The sequence below is a fragment of the Eptesicus fuscus genome, chromosome 18 (assembly GCF_027574615.1).
Source record: "Eptesicus fuscus isolate TK198812 chromosome 18, DD_ASM_mEF_20220401, whole genome shotgun sequence".
NCBI lineage: Eukaryota > Metazoa > Chordata > Mammalia > Chiroptera > Vespertilionidae > Eptesicus > Eptesicus fuscus.
In genome coordinates, this window is record NC_072490.1 from 51,571,079 (window position 1) to 51,592,625 (window position 21,547).

At 46.7% G+C, this 21,547-nt stretch overlaps 1 protein-coding gene across 2 annotated transcripts in view; it reads right to left on the bottom strand.

Annotated features, from left to right (window-relative positions):
• Positions 1 to 21,547, bottom strand: part of ADAMTS9 (ADAM metallopeptidase with thrombospondin type 1 motif 9) — a 160,826-nt gene that overhangs the window by 90,391 nt on the left and 48,888 nt on the right. For both annotated transcript variants that reach the window (XM_028152683.2, XM_008146269.3), the window contains 8 exons: positions 20,611 to 20,756; positions 12,725 to 12,906; positions 12,462 to 12,598; positions 10,950 to 11,067; positions 10,602 to 10,697; positions 2,742 to 2,908; positions 2,520 to 2,649; positions 1,320 to 1,446 (listed from right to left, as the gene is read on the bottom strand). In XM_028152683.2, coding sequence (XP_028008484.2) covers positions 1,320 to 1,446; positions 2,520 to 2,649; positions 2,742 to 2,908; positions 10,602 to 10,697; positions 10,950 to 11,067; positions 12,462 to 12,598; positions 12,725 to 12,906; positions 20,611 to 20,756 — 1,103 coding nt within the window. The remainder of the gene's footprint in view (positions 1 to 1,319; positions 1,447 to 2,519; positions 2,650 to 2,741; positions 2,909 to 10,601; positions 10,698 to 10,949; positions 11,068 to 12,461; positions 12,599 to 12,724; positions 12,907 to 20,610; positions 20,757 to 21,547) is intronic.

A 21,547-nucleotide genomic window follows, 5' to 3' on the forward strand; every position in this document is an offset into this window, starting at 1 on the left:
GTTACAATATTATTAGTTATAATTGATATAAGGTTAATTGTAAAATGTCACCTTCCCCAATTTATTGAGGCTGTGCCTCAAAGAATCTCTCCTCCATTTCAATGTTTTCCCCCTAAACTTTAGTGATTAATTCAGTTCAGCATTAACTAGATAATCATTTTCCTGAAAAGACCTTGAACTTTAGTTTAACTCAATTGGCTGAAGCAATGGGTTTGTATGGACATTGCCTATAAAAAGAATTAATGCTGCCTGTGTAAATGTCTGCCTTTTAGGGCCTTTCTTTCTACAATGACCTCTATCAATGTTTTTTGACAAACACACGAGCAAGCAGGTCAGTGACACGGATGGAGAGGCAGGGGAGTGGGGAGAGAGCCAGGGCTTTGAAATCAGAGACCTCAGACCAGGACTCGCAAAGATGTGGCATGCGTGCCATGTTGCCCCTCCTATTCCTATGACAGACATGACTAATTGATTGCAGCACTGCTCATCTCTTGTAACCTTGAGAATGCCTTACCATCTTCCCTCTAGCCAACAGGCCTGCCAACACCACTTGACAGGATTTGGTATGGTGATGTGGAACCTGCAAAGTGCTTAAGTGTCTATTTTGCTTGTGGTGAGACCTTTACAAGTTCCCATACCATTCTATATTAATCATTTATTTTCTGTCAAAGGAGACTAAAGCACCAACTCATCTTATCTGCATTTAACTAATATGTAGACTATACAATGCAACCCCCAGGCTACTTACTATTCAAATGTGACACAATCAAGCTTATAGGCAAATGGGAAAACTATAGCATTCTCCACTCACCCACCATTTCTTGCCTCAGATTTCAGATTTAAATACAGAATTGTTTGGATCCTTAGACAGCGATATATACAGATTTCCTTCCAACTCCTATGAGTCTACCTTACCATTGCAACCTTCATGTGCATGAGTTCCCCTGGGGTGGATACACTCTGGGTGATTACAGACTATTCCAGGTATTTCAAGGGATAAAGTGTCCCCCTTTTCTGTTGAGTTTCAAACTAAACTTTTGCATAAGATGTGATGCAATCATAGTGATACCATACCTACACAGAAAGCTGTTTTTGGCAAGTGCCATACTTTACTAGCTATTTTTAATTCTTAAAAAAGAGGAATAAGAAATGTGCAGGTGTGTGTGTGTGTGTGTGTGTGTGTGGATAATCTCCTTTTCACAGAAACACAAGGATGGGGACAAAAGACCAACATCCCCTGCTCCTGTTCCTCACCCAGAGACCCCCGGCGAGACCCCCACAGCTCAGGAGTAAAGACCGTGATGAGACGCTGGCCTTACCTCAGGTCGCAGTCTGTGCCGCAGGGCTCAGTGATGGGGCTTGGCTGGGGCAGCAGAGCACACCTTTGATCAGAAACTGTGAGCTGATTGAACTCCCTGGTGCAAAGGGGTTTTCGTTTCCGCTCTCCTAAGCAGGGGGACAATTAGTCAGAGAGAGTAACCTATTCCATAAACTGCTCAGATCAGGGCTTGGCAAACATTTCCTATAAAGGGTGAGGTAGTAAATAGTTTGGGTTTTGTGGGCCCAGTGGCCTTTGTTGAAACTCAGCTCAGCTATTATGAGACAAAAGCAGCCGCTCATAGACAGTATATAAACAAGTGGTGTGTCTGTGTTCCAATAAAACTTTATTTATAAAAGCAGAAGGTAGGCTGAAATTGGCCCACTGTCTGTGGTTTGCCAACACCTAATTCAGACTAAAGGAAACAAAATAAATAATATGTCATACAACTACTAAATAGATGTTTCTGGAAAGTGACAGAGCCAATTGGTTTGGCTTCCCAGCGTGTGTGAAACTCTTAGACGAGGAAAGCTAACAGAGCCCTCAGCCCTCAGAAAGCTTACCCAGCAGCCAAGTGTGAGACAAATTTAGAGAATGCACAGTAGAGAATGCAGGCAGATAGAAAGTTATATAAACAGCATGTATTTGCCTGATTCTTAAAAATAAATAAAACACTGCAATTCTTCTTCTTCTTCTTTTTTTTTTTTTTTTAACTCAAAAACACCTCAAAGTGAACTAAGTCAGATAGAGAAAGAAGAACTGTGGAATCTAAAAAGAAAACCAAGCTCATAGAAACAGAGATGAGATTAGTGGTTGCCAGAGGTGTGGGCCGGGGGTAGGGATGGACAAAATGGGTTGTAAGTGGTCAAAGCTACAAACTTCCCCTTGGAAGACAAATACGTCCTGGGAATGTAATGTACAGCATGGCGACTGCAGTTAACAGCACTTTGCTGTCTACCTGAAAGTTGCTCAGAGAGTAGATCTTAAACGTTCCCATTGCAAGAAAGAAAACTGTAACTACGTGTGATGATGGGTGAGAACTAAATTTATGGTGGTGATCCTTCTGTAATATATCCAATCATTACACTGTGTACCTTAAACACACAATATTATAATATCAATTATATGTCGATAAAAGTGGAAAAATGAACACACTCAAAGGATACCTCACATCCCCCAAACTCAACCAGAAAGCTGGTACCTTGGCAGGGTTTGCTGCAGGCCTGCCAGGGCCCGTGACTGTTCCAGTAGAACTGCGGGGGCCTGTCTTCGATGGGGACATTGAAAGAGTAGTACACTTTGGGGTTGAACAACTGCCCCACCGACAGCACCTGGGAGGAGCAGACAAAATGGACATGGTGTTCGCAGGCCTTGTCGGCTCGAGTGGAAGCAAAGGGTTGTGGGCTGACGGCCACGTGTTTACCTGAAGCAGGAGTTCTTGTTCAATGCGGCCTGAGCAGTTGAGTTTCTCCACGAGGTTGTCGGAGCCGCTGTACTCGATCAGAGCCTTCCCAATGCGGATCTCCTTCTTGGTCATTGTGATAACAAAATTCCCATTTAAGAAGAACTCACCGTCACTGTTCGATAGTGCTGTAGGTAAGAAAACAGATTCCACCGATTGGCCGCCAATGGCTCCGTGATGAATGATGACATAATGCTTTGATGAGGAGTCAGAGTGCAAAGGATGTGGACTTTTCGGGCGAACAGGCCTGGACTCCAGTCCTAGCTCTGCCACCTGCCGGCTCCGGGGCCTGGGGAAATCACGTCCTCACCTCAGCCTCCATTTCTTTATCTCTCAGACAGAGATAACAACACCTATCCTTCAAGGTGCCTCTCAAGGTTAAGAGAAGTCCAAGCATCCTGATTAGCCTAAGATTTGTTATACAAACCCCACAATTACAGGGTTCGACATGGAAACAGGAGTGTCCTGATGTAAAACTAGGTACAATGAATTGAACACTTACAGAACGGATCCCCACGCAAATATCCCTCCCTACTCCACATGGGCTTTAGTCGGGCTTATGAAGTCTTGGTCAGTCTTCTTTGTGTGACAGATGTGGAGACCTGAAAACCCATGGACAATCTGCCACACATGTGCTCAAATGCCACATTTTCCATGAGGCCCGCAGCAGTGGCCAGCCTCCAATCGGACTTCTGCCTCCTGGAACTCACCTCGTGGGTCATCCCCTCCCCCATGGGCATAGCACTGACCATGTAGTCTTTAGGACACTGCAGAAATGACACTGTGACTTCCAAGGCCAGGTCAAAGACATGTGGCTCTGCCCTGCTCTTCCTTGCATCTCTGGTTTCAGGAAGAAAAGCCAGCTGCCATATTGCAAGGAAGCCTAAGCAGCCCATGGAGGGCCTTCTTACAAACAGCAGTGAGGACTGAGGCTTCTCCCAACGGGTCCGAGGGAGGCACCTGGGAAGTGGATCTGCCAGCCCCAGTGAAGCTTTCAGATGCGCAGACACCTCCCGTCAGAAACACGCAGCCGTGCTGCCATGGAATTCCTGACACACAAAATCTGGAGACTGTATCTGTTCTGCGAAGCAGCCATGGTTTTGGAGGGTTTTGTTTTGTTTCTTTTTTTAAATCTTTTTTAAAGCTTTTCCCCGTCTCCACAAAATTCATGGAATTCAGTCCCTGATCCAGCACTTCTCTACGCGAATTCCCACCCGGGGAGCCCCATCTGGGCCCTGAGGGGAGTGTACGATGCCGTCATTTGAAATGGTGGGGAAGAACGTGGAGACAGGAGAAAAAGCTTTAAAAAAGATTTAAAAAACAAACAAAACAAAACCCTCCAAAAACATGGCTGCTTCACACATTTTGAGATCATTCGTTAAACGGTAAAAGCTGTTCAACAGAACCATTAGTTTTGAATCTGCCATCCCTCCCACGCCAGCACAGATCCCCATTTCCTATACCGTCCCCCACCTGCATGCCTGGCCACAGCACTGTTGATGCTTTCCTCCCCAAACAGGAATGTAGGCCCCCTGAGGACAAGGACCTGGGACCGTCTTGTTCACTACTATGTATATGCCAGCTTCCAAAGAGCACGTGGTAGGTGCTCAGTAAAGACTTTCTTTGGCAGAGTGAATGAATCTACTGCAGATCTTACGGAAGAGGAAACCATCAGCGAAGCTGGAAAAATAATGTTGGAGAACTGCCTGAGTCAAGTGCCGAAACATGAGCCAACGCAGAACGTGACAGACAGTCAGACCCGTGAGGAAGGTACACAAAGGCCCGAAAATGGACAAGGAAGATGAGATGGCGGCTGCTTTCCGAGGAATAATTTATTTATCAAGTGTCAGGAGAGAGCAAATAAAGCCCCAGGAAGTTTTTAAGAAGGGACTCCCTCTCAGAGATGACTGTTGAACTCAGACGGTAAGGAAAGAATGCACCGCTCTGACATCATGACTGGAGTGGGAAACTGGCAGAAATATTTACCAACTGCGTTAGTCTCCATCGACAAAACCGGGCACGATAAAAATTAAAATGTAATCCTGTTGAACATAAACATAAGAAAAAAATAAATGTATTCTTATACTTCTTGACTAATTTCTCAAGATAAAATCCTCATCACCTCTTTCCCCCTCGTATTTATCATTAAAGTTTTGGTTTGACGTACCAGTTGGTTTTCCCAGTGCCCCTGCTCCCTGAACAATGAATCCTCTGAGGACTGGGCTGGACATGCAACAGGCACTCAGCAAATCAGAGATACAAACATGTGGGCTCTGCAGAAAATACCGGAGAAAAGGCCCCTCACCTTTTGTAAACTGTGCCTGATTAGCAAATCTCAGCAGGCAGGGAGCCCGTGAAATACCCAGGCCATGAGTTTAGGTGAATAAAAGGAACACGAACAGTTAATGCATAGATAGCAAATAGGTTTCGCCCCAGCACCATCGTCCATGGGTTGGTACTAGCTGCCCAAGAACCTACACAGGACAGGGTCCCTGGCAGCTTCCTGTCTCCGCAACATGTTAATGGCAATCTGTCTTGGTTGTGAGATGAGGAGGGGCCAAATGTTGGCCAGGAGCTCGCCCGGCTGTCAGAAGCAAGCAGTGCACTTCCTGCGCAGGCAGAAGCAGCGTGTGTGGGAGCGTCAGAGGGCTGGGAGAGAAGGCCGGTGCCCCAGGTGGAGATGAAAGCGGGCTGGGACTTGCAGCTCAGGGGCAGCAGGCTCTTGCTTCTTGCACAGGGAACCTCCCAGAGCTCCCTCAGCTGGACACTGTCCCGATGCAAAGACTCTGCAGGGTCAGGGATTAACTGCATGGAATTCTGCCCCTAACCCAGCCCTCCTCTTCCCGAATTCCCACCCTGGGAGCCCCATCTGGGCCCTGAGGGGAGCGTACAATGCCGTCATTTGAAATGGTGGGGAAGAACGTGGAGACAGGGGAAAAAGCTTTAAAAAAGATTAAAAACAAACAAACAAAACAAAACCCTCCAAAACCATGGCTGCTTCTTCTTAGCTCAAAATTCTTTGGCAATCCCTACTGCCTACAGAATTTAGTTCACATTCCCTAGGACAGTGGTCGGCAAACTGTGGCTCGCGAGCCGCAGTTTGCTGCTCTGTTGACTAATGAGTTTGCCGGCCACTGCTAGACTAAATGTTACCGTGTAGTTGGAAGCTGTGAGGATTAGGCAATTGTGGCATATTGGGTGCAAAGAGGTAAAGGGTAGTATATGACAGTGGTCGGCAAACTCATTAGTCAACAGAGTGGCAAACCACGGCTCGCGAGGATAACTTTCTGTACCTTCACACATCTTATCCTGACCTATTTCTCCAGCCTCACCATTCACTCCCACCAATAAACCTTAATTTCCAGTCATGTGTATCCCCAGGGCCCATCAGCCATACATTTTTCTACAGGGAGGCAATACCATGAGGTGGTTAAGGGTATAGGGTCTGAAGTCAGACCAAAAAGCAATACAATTCTCCTCTTCTGTTTATGTGACCTTGGGGGGGGGGGGGTTATTCAGCCTCTCTGAGCCTCAGTTTCTTCCTCTGTATAATGGGTTTCTCACAGGATTGTTAAGAATGTTAGACACAACAGGACACACAGACTTCCGTTCCTGGCCGATCAGAATGCCTTTACTCGTATAGGCATCGTCTCCCTATCAGACCGCTATTGGTGCCTAATATAGACGAGAAAAGCATGACTTAAATACTGGCAAGTCCTTTCCCAAGGCAGGCCTCTTGTCCAGAAGCCTGTCTCCAAAGCCTGCTAACCACTAGGGTTTTCTAAGAAGGACGTCAACAAACAAAAACGGATTCATGCATTCTTTCTCGTGTGTATACAACCCAAATAGCTTTAGCTACACATTTTTTAAAAATTTAAATTGTTTGCTGCTAGACTGCAGGAGCCCCTTTAGTAAAGTGACCATTTACAAATGCACGTTTCTAAGGCCGAGGAAGATCCCAGTAGGTGCTCAATCCGTGATGTTAAAGGAGGAGTGATTGGCTGAATCTGACATCAAGACGAGGAGACAGAGTGCTTCCAGCCAAATGCCTGTTTCCTTGTCAGTGTGAGCCCGTCAGCCTCGTCTCGCCTGCAGCTCCTGCAGCGTGAGCCCCACCAGCCCGGTGAGACGCACGAGATTCAATGGGTCACTGATTGGAGATGAAGTCGTTTCCATGGCACCAGGGCATCCAGAGACTCCTAATGTGGGTCCCTTACATGGTGATGGCAGGGCATGCTGCCAACAACATGACCCAGTTTCTCAAGTGAAGTCGCCCGCTAGCCACCCAGCTGATGCTTCAGGAAAAGGGGGAAGTAGGTGTCACCAGGCGGGTCTGTAAGTGAAGCTGCAATCCAGTTCTGCTCGTATTCAAAGAGCAACCGTTTATTCTAGGGGACTCTGGGCTCCTGACCCATGTCTCCAGGCTTCCTCTCATGCTCTTGCTGACTTGACCCTTCACCCTTCCCTGCATCTCCTTGTCCCAAAGACGGTGAGCAGGGAGAGAGATGGGAGTCACCAGGTGAGATGGCGCTCCCGCTTTACCTTGAGCCAAATCGATCCCCGTCTTCCCACTGCCACAGCTGATCTGGCGCTAAGTGCACTGGAGGCAAGTGAGTATCCCAGCAACGGCTCTTTTTTCTCAAAAAACCAAAACCAAAAACCAGCATCCTCGTGGTTCTGGGGGCAGCGGGCCTTCAACCCAACAGGAGGGAGGGTGTGTGTGAAAGGGTGACCTTTGACAGGGAAACTTTCTGCTTCGGTTCCTTGTGAAGGAATCATTTCCTGAAAACAACAGTGGACTGCCCAGCCTCCCACTAATGCGATTAGGGGAGCTAATTTCCTGGCTTCCTTCCCCACCACTTCCCCCATCAGAGCTGGGCTCTCCAAAGGCCCTCTCCCTTGGAAGCGGCTCCCTCACCAAAACACGCGGAAGGACTGTGGCTGGGCTGGCCTTCACACAGGAGGGATAAGGATGAAGATGGCTTAGCACCAAAACAGCTGTGAATGGACTCAACAGTGCGTTTTTAACCCTTCTTTGAGCATTGACTGTACCTTCCTGCAAGCCAAGAGCGAGCCTTTAGCGCCCGATCTGATGGTGTCCCTTCCTTCCTAACTGGAGAACCCACTGCCGGGCTCAAAGGCTCTGAGGTGCCAGCGGTCATGCTCCGTGAACGGTGACTTCCAGGCCTGTACCCTTCTCATGTGTGACCAGAGAGGTCCTTCTGCTCACAGGTGACTTTACCATATATTCCGTTAAAGAGCCACGGCTGCCTCAGACTGCCTGTCGCAGATGGCAGATCTTGCACGTTGCTTGCGTTCTTTACAAAAGATGAAGAAACTTCCCTGAGGAGTAAAAGGCTGTCAGGAGGCCCTCCTCCATCCAGGCGCCTGACCTGGTGGATGAAGCTGAGTGGAAGTGAGGCCCCTATGTGGAAAGAGATTACTTTTCCAAGAAGGAGGCGAATAAGGGAGAATCGTTCTCCCTTTCAAGGAAAAGAAAGGAGGAGGTCAACATGGCTTTCAGCTCACAGGAAATTAATTTATACAGGAGGTTGTATGCGATGCTGCTGATGTGATTAGGAAGTAGGAAGGCCACATACTCAAATTAATAACCCAGTGCGTACCGAAAAATGCTCGATCCATTCTGCATGGTGGTGGGATGCGGAGTGTGGGGTTGCCAAAAAAGTTAATTTGTAACAAAACCCCAAGAACTTCGCTAAGTGTCTTGTGAAGTCACCGCTCATTTAGATACTCGGATGTGGAAAGCTGAGTGACTGGTTTCAAGTAAGATGTGATGGTCTTTAAAAGAAGGGGCGGGCCGAAACCGGTTATGGCTCAGTGGATAGAGCGTCGGCTTGCGGACTGAAGGGTCCCAGGTTCGATTCCGGTCAAGGGCATGTACCTCAGTTGCGGGCACATCCCCAGTAGGGGGTGTGCAAGAGGCAGCTGATCGATGTTCTCTCTCATCGATGTTTCTAACTCTCTATCCCTCTCTCTTCCTCTCTGTAAAAAATCAATAAAATATATTTAAAAAAAAAAAGAAGGGGCGAGTCTGTCTATTTCCATGGTAACCCCACCCCCCAGGGGCACACAGTGGGCACTCTGTAAAGACAGCATGAGCAATGGTTGTTCCCAACTCAGCAATCATGTACCTATTTCGTGTGTAGGCTTTGTATCAGGAGCTAAAGATATAACGGCACAGCCTCTGACCTTAAAACCTCCTGCTCATGGGGGAAGGAAGAAACAAGAGTTTGATCTCAGTTGATGGCACTTCCTCCCCTCAGTTGCTCAGGTCCAAACCATGAAGCCCCGCCCCCCTCTCTCTCACAGGCCACATTCAGTCCATCAACACACCACGATGCCTCTGGCTTCACAAGATACCCAGAGTTCTACCACGTGCCACACCTCTGCTGCCCCACTTGGGGCCAAGCCACCAGCACCTCCTGGATTATTGCAGTAACTCCCCAACCAGTCTTCCTGCTTCTGCCCTGTACCCTCCCCTGCTGCCTATTCTCAACATCGCAGCCTGCTTGACTAAAGGGTCACTGTCTATCTTAGGAAGGATTCCATGCAGACATTCCAAAATATAGACACAGGTACTAGCCTGATTCAACTAATACTCATATGGCGAGTGTTTGGAGAAGCCTCCCACAGAGGCCGTATTCAGATGGATAAACAGGGTTCCTGTCTGGGCAGTATAGGAAAAAGTCCATTAGCACGCTCATTTCTTTTAACCTGACTGCCCGCAGGCCTGCCCGATCTCCCCAGATCTGAGTGCAGTGCTGGCACGCTGCTTCTCACGGGCAGGGGTATGGTGGTGCCAGGTGACCAGCCGGGTCCTCTCAGTCATGACCTCTCTCCCCATGTCCTTCCTTTAATTAAAAATGGTTGGCAAATTTCATCATAACTTACTAGTTTTCGGAATGATAAATGGAAGTGGGACTCGCCTGAGCAGACTGTTGAAAATGGACACAAGGTTGTCGGGGTGCTATGGTTTCAATATAAGGAGTATGTATGAACTAATCACGTGCCTGAGTTGGGGAGAGAAGGATGAAGCATCGGTAAAGTAACCAGACGGGCCTAGTCATGACATGAGAAAAATACTGCCACTATCGATCCTTTTGGAATGACCAGCTGTAAGCAAATACTGAGTAAGTCCACTCTTGGTTAGAGTTGAGAACATAAACATAAAGTCAGGTAATACCTCTAATAAAACATTTGCAAGTCATTTACTCACAGGACAGATTTTTTTGAAAAAGACTCAAAGAGCAATGATTTTATGCTAAACTTACAAGACAAGTACTTTCAAAATTTGATGTAGGGCTCTGGCCAGTGTGGGTCAGTTGGTTGGAGCATCATCCCATACACCAACAGGTGGTGGGTTCGATTCTCCATCAGGGCACATACCTAGGTTTCAGGTTTGATCCCCAGTAGGGACACTCACAGGAGGCAACCGATCGATGTTTCTCTCTCTATATCTCTCTCTCTCTCTCTCTCCTCTCTCTCTCTCTCTCTCTGTCTCACTTCCTCTCTCAAATCAATTTAAAAAATGCTTTAAAATTTTTGATTTAGGGCCTTTCTATTTTCTAAGATACAGAGTAAATCCCTCAATATCGACTGATATAACTGCATGACTCTTACATCAATACTCTGAGCATCTATACATGTGGGAGAAATAAAATTGGTGAATTTCAAGACCAACTTCTTTTGTGAAAATACACGCCACCTGAAAACTCTCCAAGTGCAACGCAGGGAGGGAAGTGTCCACCAACTGCTCCAGAAAACAAGAATTGCTGCCAACGCCAGGGCCACCCATCTCACCTAAGTAGTTATCGTCCTCCAGTTTTCCTGACTCGCTCTCCTGCTGCACGTAGATGCTGGTGGCACCCGCTGGAATTCGGACCACGAGATTATAGCCTGAAAAGAATTGGGCAGAAGTTCAGTATTCCATAGCATGGCTCATTTCTCTAAGCCTGGAATAAAAAGTGGGCAACAAAGGAATACACTATCACTCTCACTCATTCGGTGCCTTCTAGCCAGATGGGTAACGTGCCTTCACAAGACTGATTTTACGCTTGACACTATTACTTTTTTACATATTACACACGGTGAGCAATTTTTAAACGGTGACCACTTTCCTTCTCATGGGAGTTAGGAACAGAGTCTTACCATAATGCACTGCTATACATGTTCCTTCCACTGTTTTGCATGAAGAATTATCGCCACCGCACACCCCGCACTTATCTCTCCGGGCTTTTGAGTTTAAAACATGATCGCATCCAGCTTGCTTTTAAAAAGAAAACACTTGACATAAGTGGTAATTACTACAAAGATGATGAAACAACACGTAATGTGTTTCTTTGCATGCTGGACATTCAAAACGAAGTCAGACTTCCTATGGAAAATGTGGTCGGGGCCAGCAGCCGGGGGCACCCCGAGCCTGTGGGATGTGCAGATCCTCGAGCACCCTCAGATCTGCTGACTCGGGGAGATCTCCTGGCGTGTTCACAAGCTCCTTAGGTGTGGCATCTACAGATTCGAGTTTGAGGAGCACTAGCCCACAAATAAAATGAGTAAATGAAAGACCCACTTGGGACTGGGAGAAGGAGCAGTGAGGGCGGTATCCAATTAAAGAGCTCCAGTCCTGTCTTAAGGGGGCAGCACTGCTCACTGCGGCCACCGCCGCCACGCCACGCAGAGACAGGCGCCCAGTGCTGACACTTCCCAGTTGTCTAAGACCAGCCGGAAAATGCACTTGATGTGAAACCGCCTGTTTAAATATTGCCGATGCGCACGGGCCCGCGATGGCTGCACACCCCAGTTGAAGGCCTGTGGCTCCCACTGGCCTCCCGGATGTTGGTCTCAATGCAAAGCGGCAGCGTAGCCTGGGCTCTGAGGACACCAGTGCGACCCCGAAACCCGGGGGGCGGCGCTCACATTCCTGCCCATCTGGTTCCTTTGTAGGAACCAGTCTTCAGGGAGGAACTCCGGTGCTGCTGCAAAATACGCTGGCAAGGGGGACTGCGCACTGTCAGCCGGGAGCAGGGCGTGGGTGGCGCCCTCAGGGGCTCTTGCAGTCGGACCCTCCGATTAGGAATCCAATCTGCCGTGGACTACGAGCAAGGAACCCACAGGCCATCTAGCCTTGCTGTGCTAGGGACGATCTGTGACGGGTGAGCGCAGTGAGATGGGATCAGCCCCTGAGAAATCACTGCTCTGATGCTTTACCATCGGCCAGAGCGTCTCATTTCCCTTCAAAGAGTAAATGACCGTGTGCCTCAGGCAGCAGCTATCCTGCTTACAGTCAGAAAGACGAATCTGAGTGAGACCAGACCTTCCTCACGAGGGCATCCTGGCGCAGAGCTAGTCAATCTGGAAACTGCTGCCAGGGAGCATGTGGGTTTCACCGTAGCGCTGAGGTTACAGTGAAGGCGTGTGCGGGGAAACTTGCAATAAACCTTCACAGGGAGGCTCTGTGCAGGCCCGAGAGGCTGAGAATATCAAGAAAAATCCACGGCAGCAGGTTCAAGGGGTGTTGATGCTGCTCTGGGGACCCCACTTGGAGAACCACTGCCCGGAGACAGTGCACAGGTATTAGCGGCTGCTACTCTGTCAAGAAAGCCACAGACCACAGCTTGGCAGCAAGACAACGCGGTGACGGAAACACCAGCTGGGACTTACCCGGCAGAGGCCTTGGACACAGATATCGCTGGTGTCCTGGCCACATGGGGTGCCGTCCACCACTCGGTCTTTGAGCTGGTAGTAGGCTGTGCTCGTTGCCACCCTGCAGAACAGCTTGCACCGGTCCTTCAGCAGAACTAGAGGAGACAATGAGTGCAGTGCGCCTCGTGCTGGGACGGCCCTGGGCCCCCAGACCGCCCTGGGCCCCCGGACAGCTCTGGGCCCCCGGACAGCCCTGGGCCCCCGGACCACCGAGCACTCACTTCCGCTGTACTTGGGCACCCAGCGCACGTTCGGAAGGATCCCGTTGATGTTGAAGTGCTTCCCGTCAAACTGAGCACACTGCTCCTCTCGGAAGTCGAGCTTCTGCTTGGGACACGGCTCCGCGTTGCAGGACCTAAATTTCATCCTACGCCCGGTACAGTACTTTCCGCCGTTTTTTGGCCTGAGCAAAAGGGAAGAACACATGCTGTTTATAAGGTATTTCTCTCACCTGTGGCTTCCGGTCTTCTAGGGAAGGACATTTGAAGTGGCCGGTGACAGGGAACAGGGCCAGGCCTCTGAAATCTGCTTTTGCATTCTGCCTTCCACACCATTAACCGTCTAACCTTGGGCAAGTCACTTAACCTCAAGCCTCAGTCTGCCCATCTATAAAACGGGAAGGTGCTATTTGATAAGGCTGTTTTGAGGGTAAAGTATGAGAGTGTATAACTTAAAGTATAAGATTCGAAGCCTGGAATCGATTAGCCCATATTCTCGCCTCTTTCTTCCAGTCAGTCAGTCCTTAGATTTCAAAAAGGTAGAAGGTGAAAGGTACAGATGAGTGGTTAGGATGCTGCCTGTCTGCCTCTCCGGCTGACATTCTCCCGGAAAACCATCCTAAACCTTTGTATCCCACCCCCATTCATGCCCTCCATCCTCCCTTCCCACGAATAACCACTGTATTTGTTTGTTTTACAAATAAGATGGAAGAAAGGGAATGAATGTGTCTGTAGTTCCACTAACTTAATAGCAGAAGCAGGAGAGCCCACTGGCTTCATTGCCTTTTGTGGGACAAGAGCATGGAGTCTGGCTTACAAAGCATCACAGTGCACATTTAATCTCTGCATGCAACCCGTGCATGTCCTTTCCAGATGTGACCGGAGAGTAAATTATACAACACGTCTCCCAGCAGTCAGCAGCCTGCCAAATTCATCATGGAAACTGGAAGATCAGAGTCACAGGCAGTCTGGCTCACCCACCCAGGGCTGGTACAGCTCAGACTTCTCTGCCACCCTAGGACACCTCTCTAACCTTCCCGCCTCTCTTCTGCGGAATGAAGCTTTCAGAGTGACTGGGACCCTAAGAAGTGTTTTTTGTTTTGTTTTGTTAAACCAGGCCCTGGAGGAATGCGAAATGTATCCAAGCCCAGAGGAGCAGGTAAGAGTTGCTCAGAGCTCTGCTCTTGGCCGCATCCCCGCCAAGTGACCGTAGACAACGCTCTTAGTCTCCCCACACTTCAGTTCTCTCCTCCTCTCACGTCTGCGCACAGTGGACGCCTGGAAGGTTAACTACTGTGAGGTGCATGTGAGCACTCCCAACCTAACCGATCCAGGTCAGCAGCTTGCGTGTTTGAGAGCCAAATCCGAGCTACAACGTGGCTTGCCTCCTGAGGCAGGATGCCCGCGCCTCAGGCAGGGCCACGTGGCCGGGACACTGTCAACGTGGTCCCTCGATCGAAGATTGTGGAGGAAGGTAAGAGCGTGGGCTTTGCAGTTACAGCTGAGGACTTTTGTGTAAGTCCCCTGGCCTCTCTGAGCTCTATCCTGCACGTGTAAAGCTTTTATGAATAGTTGTCATGAAGAAGACTGCATCTAGAAATGTGAAATGACACATAACCCAGCAGTATCTGTCTGATTGTTTTCCCATCAAACACAGTTAAATCCACAGGCTTTTAATCTGCACTGTGCATTTGACTAGCCAAAACGCACGCATGCTTTGCCCAAGAGAAAGGCAGAGGTACTTTAATACCATGCAAGGGGAGGTTCAGAGAAGTTAAGTACTTTGCCCAAGGTCACACAGCTCATAAAAGAGCAGAGACAGGAGTAGAGGTCACGTTTCCCAGGTTCCTGCTCTGTGCTCTTTCTGCTACATGATCTGGAGCTATGGCCTGGAATCTTTTCTTTTTCTCTTTTGATGCCCTTTAGAGATACAGCCTAGGTTTCCTGGATACCAAGCTCTTCGCTCAATACAAAGGCACCCAAGTCTCATACATACAACGTCAGGTTACACATGAATGATAGCTCAGGCCCAGGTAGCTGTGCAGGTGAAACTTGTTTTAGATGTGCTACAAGGAGGAGCCCCTTCAACTTTCCCTCAAATTGAAATGATCTTTGTGAATCGTTTTGATTGCCCCAACTAACTCTGGTGGATGGATCGTTTATTTGTTGCCTGAAAATAATTCACATCCCTTTCTCTTTGAAAATAAATTTAAAAGTTGATCTTTTTGGGGGGAAGGGGTTCTGTTACCTAATGAGTCTTAGCTGACTCTAGTAACTAACCAAATGCAAAGAGTTCTTTGGGCTGCAAAGAGTTAATACTTGTAGGTGGCTTCCCTGCAGATGGTGACACCTTCCACCTTTGCTTGCTGTGACCACTATCAAACGGCAAATTGCATTTAGTGATGTATTTTTATAAATGATATTTTAAAAAATATATCTTCATTGATTTCAGAAAGAAAGGGAGAGAGAGAAAGAGGTAGAAACATCAATGATGAGAGAAAATTGTTGATTGGCTGCCTCCTGCACACCCCAGACTGGGGATGAAGCCTGTAACCTGGGCATGTGCCCTGACTGGGAATTGAACCATGATCTGGTTCACAGGTCGATGCTCAACCATTGAGACATGCTGGCCGGGCTATAAATGACATTTTTATAAACAACTCATAGGAAACACTCTATGTGAGAGGCCATGTTTCTGAGGTTATAAAGTCGGACCCTTCAAACAGAGGGTTTGAATCCCAGCCCGGCCTCTTAATAAGAGAGCAATCTTAGGCAAGGCGCTTCATCTCTCTAAGCCTGCTCCCCTCCTGTAACAGGGAGATGATGCTAACGTCTGCTTCATCGGCTGAGGGAGGGTTAACTGGGTGAATCCATTCAAAGCACTTGAGCGAGGCCTGCCACACGATAAATGCTGAGCTGTTACAAGGGTCTATGAACGACAGCATATGGGCCAAAATCTGGCCTATTACCTGTTTTTTACATAGCCAGCGAGAAAATAATGTAGGGTTTTGTTTTTGTTTTTGTTTTACATTTTAGAATAGTTTAAAAACTTTTTAAAAATTGGATACACATAAAATTCAAATTTCAGTGTTCATAAATAAAGTTTTATTGGAACACAGCCACTAAGATCCTCAAAGTCTAAAATACTTATGAAATGTTTTACGGAAAAAGTATTCGTTTATGAAAAGAGTGTGCTGGCCCTGAGCTATTCTTTTGAGTGTGCAGGGACACACTCTGAGGTGGGCAGTGGCATTCTGGTGTCTGAAACTCTGTGAGAAATGGGCTCAGAAATGTTAAGCATTCTGTCAAGGTCACATGCCAATTAAGTGAGATGTGCTGGCTGAGACCAACCCCGTCTCCCTGACCTTTCACTCATCATCCGGCCTCACTGCTAGGCCTCCTCTCTTGAAATAGGATTCTTTTCATATCAAAACTCATCCTCTGATCTAATTTGCTTTTTATAATAAAGGCAGATGATATTTGATTAATAAGCGTAAATTTGCCCTTTTGAAATATATGGCTTATCTTATATCCCAGCCAATTCGATCCTGGCCTGCTTTGCATTTATCGTATAATGGGGAAGGCGGCTTTAGCCAACTTAACTTACCTTTCAGCACGGAAAATTTCATTTTACACTTTAGTAATTTAGCTGGGTAGGCGTACTTTTTTCCATGTAGGAAAATACTGAAAATTATAGGAAATGCAACTTGAAAAAATATTAACCACATTTTCCAACCATTAAGATCCTTTAAAAATATTGCATGTCAAATAGGGATGAAAAGGACTTAAGGAAATTGTTATATTAATTACTATGAAAGTAACTATATTCCACACAGCCACACTGAATCTTCCCTTCCAGCACATATTACACAACCATGCTTATTCATACATACAAAGGAAATTTGCAATGCTGCATGGCCAAAGATGAAGGCATTTGCCAAGGATCATCACAGGTGCATTCTACCATCAAGGGAAGCCAACCTTTAGTCTGCAAATGGCTTTAAACAGAAATCTTGACTTCTATGTTTACTTACAAAGACTTAGGGCAGGCAGATTAGGGTCAACACAAGGCAGAAATTTCTAATAATACAACAGCAGCCCCCGAAGGTAGTGTATTTCCTAAGTTTGGAGGGGTTTTAGAAGGAGTTAAATGACCAACTGCAGAGGATGCTGAAAAGCTATTCAGGGATTAGACTGGACGAGTCAGGAAGCAGTACTAGTCATCACTGAGGATCCTGCCAAGAGGGGCAGCCTCTGGGACTGGATACTAACTCATTGGTCCATGGCCCTCCCACAGTAGTTAATTCTGGACATTTTTAAATAATTTCATCCAACTCAGTGCCTCAAAGAGCTTTGCTGCAGTTTTTTGTTTTACAGCCAAATGAAAGACTGGTTTTCTTAGACGAAATAGGCATATATATCTACTCTCTTGTATGTAAGATCTCATCAGCAGTTGCTATGGTAAAAGCCTATATAAGAAATATCCAGTTCACAACCTTGTCTTTTCTTAAATCAATGAGTTTATTGTTATTAAATTTAACCTACCTTTGAATTTAAAAGCAAAACAGAAGCACTAGAAGAGGGAAATACTTTGCCTTTCCTAAAGAACTGGCTTGATTTTTTATTTTGATGGACGTTAACAATTCTATAAACCGTTTCTTCCAGTCACCAGGAAGCTCAGGGCCGAACTGAGAGCCCAAAATAGCAAGTGTGGGCCCACAGGCCTGACCATGCCTCTTCTGGTTCCATTGCTGGTCTTGTTCTGAGACTCTAAGTTAGAATCTGCTGGTTCTGACTTAAATTTTTGCCCTATTATGTATTTCTCATGGATTGGGTGACCATATAATTAATTGTCCAATCCAGGGCACTTTGAGAGAAAAAAGGGAGCTATTAAACATCTCCAGGACAACAGATGCAAATGGGAACCAGAACAAATGCTCCTTTTACCTATAGGACATGGGTCAAAAATAGAATTAAGAACAATAAATAAAGCATTTAAAGACAAAATATTGTCATGACGGCAAATCTGGACCACTGTATACAAACTGAGGCCACGATTTTGGACTAAAATCAGAAAGCATAGGGTTTATACAGCTTTCTCGTGGGCGTGGCACAACCCATGTGCATAGCAAGGCCACTTTTCTTTTTCAGCTTTTATACTTTAAAGGAAAAAACCCTCAACATCCAGCATCATGTGTCTGGATGCTAAATAAATGCATTCTAGAATCACATGGATACTGTAAAAAAATTAAAAACAATCCAGTGCTCTTAATAGAGACAATCTTGAATTCTGAAGTTGGAGTTCAACATTGAACTCTCAGGGCTCCTGGCACTGAGGAAAGGGGGTCTCCCTGGGGGGACCTCCCCCCTCAGACTGAGGATCAGGGCAGCAACCGCTTCCATGGTCCCTAATGAACCATCCCTCTGCCAATGTCTCTGAACAAGCTTTTGAACTGAGGTTTGCATCTGATTTCGCTGTTCTGTGCTCCCTTCTCTGGTCAAACTGACTCGCCGGTTCACTGGGACCTCGCTTCAGAGGCAGTCTCCTTCCTCAGCCCCGGGCGTCCTAATGAAGTGGTGTCCCTGTGGCCACTGGGCTAGGCGGACTGCCTCCGTGTAAACCCCCAGGGGCAAACAGCAAGAACAAGGGCCTCTCACTGACGGCCTCACTTCTGAATGTGAGGCTCTTCGCTTCACTTGGAAGCTCAAGATCCTTTCCCGCGGGGACCTTGCCGCGGGTGACTGTGTCTGGCCCAGGCCAGTTCTGCAGGATTCATCTCTCTCCCCCTTCCACAGCACTTCTAGAACTGCCCTGATGCTTAAAAAAAAAAAAGAAAAAACAAACATTTCGTTTGAATACAATATTCTTGAGTCAAAATTTCAAAAGTGCCTACTATTTGCAACACCTATACCCTCGTAATAATATAGCTTACTATAATAATAATTTGGCTCACTGTAACTACCCACTAGTTTTTAGTTTTTAAAAAAATTCATATTTGCTGTTAGCTTTAAATGTTTTATTTTAAAATTTCAACAGTGCAAATAGCTATATATTTGATTTTAAAAAGCAAGTTGTAGAAGACTATATAGTGTGATCTTTATTTTGTATAATGCTTATTTAATACAATACATAAAATTGTTTTTGGCAGTTATTTCTTATGGGGATAACTGGGGATTAAAAATAACAATGATAAGGAATTTTTATATCATATACTTTTATATTTGCATTTTTTAAAGCATGTACTATTTTATACCATTATTTAAAAACAAATACTAAATATGGGCAAATCTGATGTTTATTAGCTCATATACATAGCTATAGTGTTAGTTTTATAAACCAGAGCCTATATCTCATAGCTCTATAGTTGTCTTCTATAGAGACTACTAATACGTGGACGTGAACACAATGTTGGGCTGTGAACAAAAATATATTAAAATAAATTGATCATGCTGAAACCGGTTTGGCTCAGTGGATAGAGCGTCGGCCTGCGGACTCAAAGGTCCCGGGTTCGATTCCGGTCAAGGGCATGTACCTTGGTTGCGGGCACATCCCCAGTAGGGGGTGTGCAAGAGGCAGCTGATCGATGTTTCTCTCTCATCGATGTTTCTAACTCTCTATCCCTCTCTCTTCCTCTCTGTAAAAAATCAATAAAATATATTTAAAAAAAAATAAATAAAATAAAATAAATTGATCATCATCTGTGATTTGTGCTACAGAGTATTTACAGGGCTTGCAACAGTGACCTATACTATGTTGTTTTCTGGTTCACACAACTCAGATTTTTCTGGTAAAAAATCTGGAAGCTTTGTCAATAGCAGGCCCTTTTCCTGCCAATCAGCACTTGGTCTCCACCGCTCTGCAATGCAACCCTGTTTTACTGAACCAGCCCACTCTGCTACTGTACCTGCCTGCTTCTCTCTGCAACCCACCTGCGCTCCTGCGTGCAGGCTGTTACAACTAAATGAGTACAGCTGGGCGCATCATTTTACATTATCCCAAAGCAGCTGGCTCTTAAAAAATGGTTGTTGCTTTATACATCTAGAAACTATGCCGAATCTGTGAAGACCTCTTGGTGTCCCCACCTATATAGGTTCAGTGGCAATAATATCCTGTATTATCTTCTATTCCTTTAAATTTGATACACCTCCTAGCCACACAAAATTGGATGTCATTCCTCACAACGAAGAGAGCAATTTTTAAAACCTGCTGGCTAACAGCCTCCCAGCAAACACAGGATAACAAACACATGCCAGGATAGGTGCTGAGAAAAACCCCACTGACTTTATTTGACCATGCAAGTCCTAACAAGGCCGGGCTGGTCACACGAAGGTTATCCTGAAGAGCAGGACACTCCCACTATGTAAATGCTCAGGTTGTCTCACCTGTGAAACAACCAGATTGATTCAAAAAGTAATTTCTGGCTTGGGGTTCCAGATCCATTGGATCTGCTGATGCTGCCTTGGGGGTCTGGGTACCCTTCCCAGCATTTCAGACGCTCACTAGAAAGGGTGCATTTCTCTATAATATGGATGCAAATGGCCAGTTTGTTTGTTTCCGCAGGAAAAATTTATCTGTTTACTTTAGTAGCGTGCAAGCTGGGGGTGGGGGGTGGGGGGGGGGGGGGGGGGCGGGCAGTGAGCTATGCCTGCCTGTCAGAGTTGTTCAACAGGCCAAGCAACACAAACGCATCTACTGTTGGGTAGAGAAAACTTTTAATAATAAAGGAGCATTGGAGGAAATAATAAACATTCCTTTTGGCAGCCCTAGAAGTCCACCCACTCTCTTAATTTGGAAAGAGCTCTTCGTCTGCCCCCAGCTAAAGGATTCCCCTGAGGCGTTTTTCGCTCCTGCTATCCCGGCAGTAACAGGGAGGAGTTCTGGGACTTACTCTGGTCTGTTGCACTCCCGGACAGCGATGCGGACGCCCCCTCCACACGTTCTTGAGCAGGTTCCAAACTGAGTCCAACTTCCCCAGGATCCATCAATCACGGGGGCCTCCATTTCTTTGGGAACACAAAATCCAAACTTGCAGTGCTGTATTTAATAAGGGAACAATGAGGGAGAGCTCGGTGCTGAGACATTGCAGGACCCGCTGTCCTTCCAACACACCCTGTTCTAACGGACTGCCAGGTGCTGGTGGGAAAGGCTGCAATGCCATCAGCTGTGTGAGTAATGGACACTGCAGGGATCTTAATCTCCTACTGACTGATTTAAGGCTGAGTCTTCATTTACAACTTGCTTGAATAAAACTGGCCAATGAGCGGTGGGCTCCAGGCTGGTCAGGGTGGCCAGCTTCGAGGAGCTCAGTGAGTCGCCGTGGAGAAGTAAGGAGTGGAAATGGGCAGACTGGCTGGAGACAGAGCCAAAAGGAGTTACTGGGTTTGCAGAGCAAATCTCCATTAACAAGGCCCAGCGATGTTGCGAGCCTGTTAAAATACAATGCTTTACTGCTTCCCGTGGGTTTGAAAACCCATTTTTTAATGAAACAGGAAAGAACAAAAGCTAGTTCCAGGATTCCTATATCGTCACTCCACCAAGGCACAAGGACACACTAAAGCAAATGGACACATCACAGAGAGCCCTGAGCTTTATTGCTTTTTTGTTACTAATGGTTTCACGTTCTCCAGCCCCGAGCTGGAAGGAGGCCATGGTGTTTACAACAAAACAAAACACAAAAGTCCTCAGCAGGACAGGGAGGCCAAGAAGGCCATCTCAGGCCTCTGCCATGGCCGGTGTGAGGCCGCACACAAAGCCGAGGTCACTGAGCAGGGGACAAAGGGAGAGTGGCAGCCAGGCGGCAGGAGGGTGATGCCCCGCAGCTCACT